The sequence below is a fragment of the Pelodiscus sinensis genome, chromosome 18 (assembly GCF_049634645.1).
Source record: "Pelodiscus sinensis isolate JC-2024 chromosome 18, ASM4963464v1, whole genome shotgun sequence".
In the NCBI taxonomy this organism is placed as follows: Eukaryota; Metazoa; Chordata; order Testudines; family Trionychidae; genus Pelodiscus; species Pelodiscus sinensis.
In genome coordinates this window covers 2,860,271-2,867,782 of record NC_134728.1, presented here as the reverse complement: position 1 = coordinate 2,867,782, position 7,512 = coordinate 2,860,271, and the positions used below count along the sequence as shown (strand labels likewise).

General features: G+C 59.0%; 1 protein-coding gene across 1 annotated transcript; it reads left to right on the top strand.

Moving 5' to 3' along the window:
• Positions 1 to 1,640: 1,640 nt before the first annotated feature.
• LOC142818826 (signal-regulatory protein beta-1-like) lies at positions 1,641 to 7,312 on the top strand. Its single transcript, XM_075900928.1, has 5 exons — positions 1,641 to 1,775; positions 3,285 to 3,450; positions 3,991 to 4,341; positions 5,268 to 5,390; positions 6,576 to 7,312. Exons 2-4 carry the CDS (start codon positions 3,378 to 3,380, stop codon positions 5,384 to 5,386), a joined length of 543 nt encoding a protein of 180 aa, XP_075757043.1. The 5' UTR covers positions 1,641 to 1,775; positions 3,285 to 3,377; the 3' UTR covers positions 5,387 to 5,390; positions 6,576 to 7,312.
• The last annotated feature ends 200 nt before the right edge of the window (positions 7,313 to 7,512 follow it).

The following is a 7,512-nucleotide window of genomic DNA, read 5'->3' as shown; positions in this document are numbered from 1 at the left end:
GGACTTGCAGAGACCTTGAAATACCTTGCCACTCCTGGCTTCTTTTAGAAAAAAACCTCCCCAAGGTCACAGACTCCCTGATGTTGCCTAGTACGCTGCCACCACCCAAATGCACAAAAAAACCCAACCAAAAAATATCCAACCCTGAAAACCTTGGAAGCCAGGAAAAAACACTTGGGAAGTTCTTCCGTTGGGGTCATCCCAAGCCCTTTAACTCTCCCTGAGGAGAAAGCTTGAAAATCAATTGTGATTTCTTAATAGTGGACCTTCAGTCTCAGTCTCAGGACGCAGGAATGAAAGCCGAGACTTAAAAAAGGTGATTTTCACAGCAGAACAAAGACGACCTGCTTGGAAAAGCACTCTTGCTTGCCAGGTGTTACAGAGCAATTTGGAAAAGAGATTAAATCAGAGAATATCTGCCCTGGGATGCAGTTTAAGTAACAGTGTCCAGGAGGGAGGGGTTAGCACACTGGAGTTTAACCAAGGAAGAAATAAAGACAATAACCTGATGGCATCTGGGACAGGGCATTTGCCCTGCACTGGCCTTTTAAGGGCAAAACCCCAGCCCTGAGCAGGGGCTGCGAGTAAAGCCCCAGCTGAGGCAGTTCTGGCTAATGAGGGCCCAGCTGGGGGCTATATAAAGAAGGACCCCTCGAGGGAGAGGGATTGCTGCTGCAGTAGGGACCTGACCGCCAAGGGAAACAGGTGCCTTTTAGGTGGGGGTGGTGCAGGGCTGGGGAAGTAAGACAGGGTGGGGAAGCTCTGGCCATGCAAACTCCCATAAGGCCTGAGGCCACTAGGGCTGCAGAGAGGCAGCTGTGGTAGGCAGGGGCAGCATGTCCACACCCCTTTGCCAGTGATGAGTGGCCATTACTGACTGCAGTTTGCCTTGAGGCAGGGGCTAGGTGAAGGCTGGTCGTGGGTCACAGAGGCAAGGTGGGGACAGGGGAAGTGGGTGTTCCCTGGGAGGAGAGTAGGGTACCCCAGGGTGGGGAGGACCCTGGAGTGCGAGCAGGATAAACATCAACCCCCGGAAGACTGACTTGGACACCGCAGTGGGTACTGCTGGAGGGCCGTGTCCTGAAGAGGATGCCGTGGTCCAAGAGGAACACGGGGAGACCTCTGCTAGAGGGAGGCGTGCAGTGAAACAACAAGCTAATTCCCAGAACAAATGGCTGGAGGTGCCGTGGTGGGGCGTCTCCCCCGTGACAGTATCGACCTAGAAACATTCTGGCTGTGTCTAGACTGGCAAGATTTTGCGCAAAACAGTTTGCTTTTGCGCAAAAGCTTGCCGCCTGTCTACACTGGCCGTGAGTATTTGTGCAAGAACACTGACCTCGTACTGTACACAATCAGTGCTTCTTGCACAAATACTCTGATGCTCCTGCTCAGGGATAAGCCTCCTTGCGCAAGAGGGCCAGTGTAGACAGCAAGTTAATTTCTTGCGCAAGAAAGCCCGATGGCTAAAATGGCCATGAGAGCTTTCTTGCACAAGAGAGCGTCTATACTGTCTCCTTTTGCGCAAAAGCATCTGTGCCAGTGTAGATGCTCTTGCACAAATACTTTTAACGAAAACCTTTTCCGTTAAAACTATTTGCGCAAAATCATGCCAGTCTAGAGGCAGCCTCCCTGTTCTACTTACATCTCTGTTGTTCCAAAGTTTAGGTGTCTTTTCTCAGACATGGCTATTGCTGGGACATTGGTGCCTTCTTCTTGCTGAGTCTGTTTCTCGCCCAGCTCCTGCTCTGACTCACAGAGGAAGGGAACAGAAGCAGGTAACATTGTTTCAATTAAAAAAACTTTCCTTTTCTTCCCATTGGTTCTCCTGGCTCCCTGCCAGCACTTCCTGGATCCCCACTCCTCTGGGTTTAACCCTTTAGTTGCTGGCTCCTGGGATGTTTAGAAAAGGGAAGTTAAGTTCCTTTCCCATCCATCACCACCCCATTGGACTAGGGCGGTTTGACATTCTAGCCACAACTCTGGAGCCTTTTTTTGGGACCCATGGTTTATCTGGCCCCTCTGACACTGGCTGGAATTAACTTCACTCCCTTCCCCCTGCTTTACCCTCCTTTGGGAACGTCCATTTTCTGGAGTTGTTTTCCCATCATCCTCTATCATTTCTTGCACTGGAAAGAGACGTCCCAGTCAAGCGCCAGCTCTGCCTCCCTGGCCACGGGCAGGGTGAGTAGGTGAGCACCAAGCAACCCCTTTCTGAGTCAGGAACCCTGCTCCGTCCGTCAGAGGGAGAGGAGAGGAGCTAGGAATGTGCATGAGGAGCTCCCAACGCCAGACTCAGGCCCGCTGGGTCACTGTTGCCCTGGGACAGGTTCTCTGGGAATTGTAGCCCCGCACCCAGCTGTGTCTTTGTCTCCCACGAGCCCGCGGGTGCTGTTTTACATTGCTCATGGCTCACTTCCCCCCCGCCTCCCAGTCAGTCTCTTGCCCTCCCCTTGCAGGCCACGAATCCGGTGCAGACACCCACCTAGCAGGGAGCTGGAGAGCGCTGCAGAGGGCCCAGGGCTGGTGCAGACCTATGGCACGCGCTGGCTGTGGATTTCCATGTCTCCTACAAGCTCCATGCTGTTGGGTTCAGACCATGGGCAGTGGGTAAAGGCGCAGTTGAGGAAGGAAAGCCTGAGGCCCTGCCCTTTCTGCAAGTGTAAACACCACCAATGCAGATTTGAACCTGGGACTTGAACCTTGGGAGCTGACTGACTCTAGGAGCGTCTACCCTCTGAGCTAAAAGCCAGCTGGCTCCCAGCCCATGCTGTAGAGGTCTCTTGAGCTTAACTGTGGCAGTGTCTAGGTGTGTGGGTTACCCAAGCTCCCTCACATGGAGTCAAGCTCAGCTCCCACCCCAGGTTATTGGCCCCAGCCTCAGCGAGTGTCATGGCCCCTCCTCCCCAGGAGACCAGAGTGCCTGGGGCAGCCTTGCAGCAGCCCGATTCTTCCTGGCTGCTGGCAAGCCAGACTGCCATGCCACGGCCCAGCCCTCCTGTGCAGTTGGCAGAGAACGGGGAGCGTGGGCAGTGTGGAGAGGGCAAAGCCTCCATCACCTGTGGTGCAGGCCTCATGCTGCATCTATCTGGGGAAAGGCCACCCTTTCCCCTCCCCTGCCCAGCAGGATTGTGTGTGCCCGGCTCACGGGTGTGTGTGTGTGAGCAAGTCCCGTTCGGACGCTGCAGTGTTTGGGCCGGATGTGGGCTGAGGGGCTGTGGCTGGAGGCTGGGCTTGTGTGACATTTGCCTGAAAGAGGAACTTTGCCCACTTCCTTCTGCATTAAGGGGAAGGTCTGACCCTCAGCCTCAGCCATCTCAGTGTCCGTTCAGGCAGAGCTGGCGAAGGCGGCCGTGCTAAGGTTGCCCCCCGACAACTACATGGCTACGCTGACCGCTGGCTCTGGATTGTCTCTTCCATGCCTGGTGCTGCTGCTTCTCCTGGGAATCCCTGGTGAGTAGTGCACAGACACTGCCCGTGAGCACGAGGACCAGCGAGTCTGTGTCTGGCTGCTTGCAACAGAGGGAAATTGCAGACGCTTTGGAGGGAGCAAGAAACCCTTGTGTGTGTTCTGTCCTGTCCCTCCTCTCCTATGGGAAAGGGCAACCAGCAGCACCAGGCCCCCTGCCCTCTTGCTCTTCCCTATGGCTGGAGCAGCGCAGGGGCTGGTGGTCAGGCCACTGTCCCTGCGGGTGCCCAGGAGGTTCTGTGTCTACCCAGCCCCCTGCTCACACTCAGCACAACAGCTGCCTGGTCCCAGGAGCTGGGGCAGAGCGTGGGAAAGGCGGCTCTGGGGCAGCCTGCAGGGGGCGCTGCAGAAGGACACAGCCCCAACCCTGGCAGCGAAAGCCCCTCTGGGCAGGGCCCAGCTCTGGGCAGGGCTGGGAGCAGGATCCAAAGAGCGGTGCCCTGGCGGGGGACTCAGCCCCCTGCTGCTGCGGGACGGGGCTTGTCAAACAGCCTCCCCCAGCCCGGCCTGTTCTCTCCTTCCAGGGGCCGGGGCCCAGGAGTTCCAGCTGCTGCAGCCCCAGGGCGCCGTGTCGGTGTCAGCGGGAGAGACTCTCACCCTGCCCTGCTCTGTGACTGGGAACCCTCCGGCAGGACCCATGAAGTGGTTCAAGGGCTCGGGCCCCACCCGCCAGCTGGTTTATGAAGATAAAGACTCAGCTAAAGGATCATTCCCCCGGGTGACGAAGGTGACCAACACTGACACCGACTTCACCATCCGCATCAGTGACACCCGCCCCGAGGACACCGGGACCTATCGCTGTGTGATGTTCAAGAGGGGGCCGGGAGGCGATGAGGAGATCGGATCCGGCGCTGGCACGGCCGTGTCTGTGAGCGGTGAGTGCGAGCTCCCAGCCGGCCACACGCCCCTCCCCCCGGGGCCGGTACCAGGGAGGGGAACAAACCCGGCTCAGCCCAGACAGTCACTGGGGATTTGGGCTTCCCACCGAGCCTGCATTGAAGTGAGTTCGTGGGAGATTTATGCCCTTAGGTGGGGGGGAGGGACTCGCTGGGCAAGGGGGAGAATTTCTTTTCTACCCCTAGGAATTGCCCCCAACCAATGAAATGAGCTGCCAGAGGGGCTGGGTGAGACCAGCAGGGGGTTTGCACAGGGGTCTCCTCAGCTTCCTCTTCAAGAGCTGCAGGTGCTGCTGGCCCATCCAGTGACTCCAGCTGAACAGGGGGGTCCTTCCCCACCCTGCTCCGCCCCTCAGGAGATGGCTGCGAACACTGCAGGGCTCTATTGCTCTGCTCCTCTCTCGTGTGACCGGCAGGGGCAGAGGATGCTGTGGGGCAGGACGTGCTGCTCTGCCCTGCCCCCCTCCCCAGGCACAGGCACCGGGTGCAGCTGTGGGGAAGGACTCAGGCACCAGGCCTGACTTTCATCAATGTGAATCTTTGGGGTGAAGCTGCATGAGGTTCCCCAGCCCAAGGGCTCCACTCTGCAGCCAGGACAGGCCTGGGGCCAGCCAGCTGTTAGTGCAGGAGACAGGTGCTGCCAGGCAGAGGGGGCAGGCTCGGCTGAATTCAGGGGGCCCATGGCTGTTCCCCAGCAAGATGCGAGAGGCTCCGCACCATGGCAAAGAGCTGGTTCCCGTGAGCATGTGAGTGAGCGCAGGATGTCTGGGAGCTGGTAGGTGTCTGACGGGCGGAGGGGACGTGCATGGGGGGGACAAGCCCTGGGACAGGCCGTGCTCATGGGACAGAACAGACTCCCCACTGGGGTCCCCTCCATTCGCTGAGCGGATGCGTTTACTCTGCAGACCCAGCGCTCCCTACATGGGCCCTGTTCTCCAGCCCCGCTCTCTGGATCGGCCTTGTCCTGGAGAAGGTGCTGACTGGAGCCTTCCTCTTCTTCCTCTTCCTGAGGAGCAAAGGCTAAGCAGGTAACGGCTTCTCTCCTGGGGTTATCACTGGGCAGAGCTCCCCGGGAGCAGAGCAGGAGGGGTTAGCGCAGGGCTGGGCAGAATACGGCCCAGGGCCAGATCTGGCCCGTCAAGCCACCAGACCCAGCCCGCGGACAAGGGGGAGCCTCCGGCACATCCCCTGCTGGCCCCACCCCTCCGTGCCAGAAAAGCTGCTGCGGGGCCATTTCTCTTTCACAGTTGTGAGCCCGGGGGGGTGAGCGGATAGAGGCTGCGCCCGCCCCCAGCACAATCCCATTGGCCTTGGGTCACAACCCAAAGCTCCGCACCCCAGGCCAGTGCCCCCGGTCACAACCGCCTCCTTCAGCCACACGCCCTCCTGCACCACAGCCCCGTCCCCAAGCTCCCTTCTGCCCCCAGCCTCCCTCCCAGACCCCCCCCCCGCCGCCATTCCTACCATGGGGGATGCCGCCCTCGCCCCCTCTCCACAGTCTGGGGGTGGCGCCTCATTAGCAATGATCGCCCGGCCCTGGGGCTGGCGCATTGTCCCAGGCATGTTGGTGCTGGAAATCCTGCCGCAGGGTCGTCACCCCCTAACAGCAGCCCCACGCCAGCCTGAGCCAGGCATTGCTGGGTCTCTGACCCTCTCCTGCACCGGGTTTGTACAGAGGGTCCCAGTGACCCACTCGTGGCTACGCTCCGGGCTGCTGAGCTCCAGAGCCCTGTGACTGCTGGGGACCAGCCCCCCAGCACTGCTGCCCAGCTCCCTGTGTCTGCCCCCAAAGAGACAATCCCCCAGCTCGTCCCACCCCGCTCAGCTTCCCTGAGCCTCACCCCCCCAGCTTGTGACACCGTCCTTCGGGGGTGCTTCAGTTCTGCCTGAATCCTCTGCAGCCTCCAGCTCTCTGGGCTCCTTAGCACCGAGCCCTGCCCTGGAGGAACCCTCCCCGTTCTAGGCAGGGGGAACTCAGGTGCTGACTGAGCTCAGTCACGGGAGATGCAGGTGAGCCAGTATCCCGAGTAAATCTCCCTCCGTTTAAGTGGGACAATCCTGCTCCCTGCCCGGTCCCCAGCTCAGGTTGTCCTGGCGCTGACAGAGCCGACTAGAGCAGTTTCCCTGGGGGATATTCCTGGGCTGGGTCACTGCTAAGGGCAGGGTCACTGCCTGGCCCTCCTCACTCGCCTGTTGGATTCTTCCCTTTGCAGCCCCTGGTCTGTTCCCCGATGTTCTCCCCCCTCCCCGCCTGCCACCTGCTCTGTCTGCAGCCCGAAGACCAGCCCCCAGATGGTGGAGCTGCAGCGCCCCCTGCTGGCCTGTCCCATGGAGCCCAGGCTTAACAAAGCGAAGGTTAAGAGGTGACCAGTTTCCAATCTGCAAGTACCGACGTGGCCTGTGGAACAAAGGTTTAATAGCGGGATCGTCAGACTCGCCAGCACCAGGGTGATGCCCCGTCTGTGTCTGGACCTGGAAACCAGCCAAATTCAGCCTAGAAATGAGGCCGAAATGTTCATGGGGAGAGGAACTAACCGGGGGCCATTTGCCAAGGGCCGTGGTGGATGCTCCGTCAGTGACGCTGTTTCAGCCCAGGCTGGATGTTTCTCTGAAGGAGCCGCTGTCGGGATTGTCCAGGCAGGTCTCTGACCTGTGCTGCAGGGAGGGTCAGAGCAGAGGAGCAGAACGGCCCCTCTGGCCTGGGAAGCTGAGTCTCTGATGGGCGCACCCACCGCTCACTGCCCTCCTGAGGGCACAGCCTCTGGCAGGACCCCGCCTGGGCTCCCTGCCCCCTCTCGCCCTCCCCTCTGCGCTGTCTGACCTGCCCTTTCCTTCAGGGAACCAAACAATATATACCCCAGGGTGTAATGTCGAAATAATAAGTGGAGCGAACGCACTGACTAGCCTGTATTAAAATAAGGGGATTTCTTTTTCAAAATCTGTCGTTCTGCTTTCCTCAGGGAGAACTCTTATTTCAAAATAGTTAAATTGTGATTTCAAAGTCACGGTCATGTGGACGCGCCACCGCTGCTATTTCAGAATAACGACTCCCCAGGGCAATTGGAGCTAATGACTCCCCAGTACTTCCTGGGGCTGTAAGTGGCGGCCGTGCGTCCACATGCACAGAGCCTGCCTCGGAGTCCTGTTGAG

What these genes read in the sequence shown, in the direction of transcription:
- LOC142818826 (XM_075900928.1), top strand. Translation starts at nt 3,378, where the DNA reads ATGGCTACGCTGACCGCTGGCTCTGGATTGTCTCTTCCATGCCTGGTG. An exon ending in GCTTCTCCTGGGAATCCCTG is followed by an intron (nt 3,451 to 3,990) that starts GTGAGTAGTGCA and finishes CTCTCCTTCCAG; the next exon opens with GGGCCGGGGCCCAGGAGTTC. An exon ending in CACGGCCGTGTCTGTGAGCG is followed by an intron (nt 4,342 to 5,267) that starts GTGAGTGCGAGC and finishes TTTACTCTGCAG; the next exon opens with ACCCAGCGCTCCCTACATGG.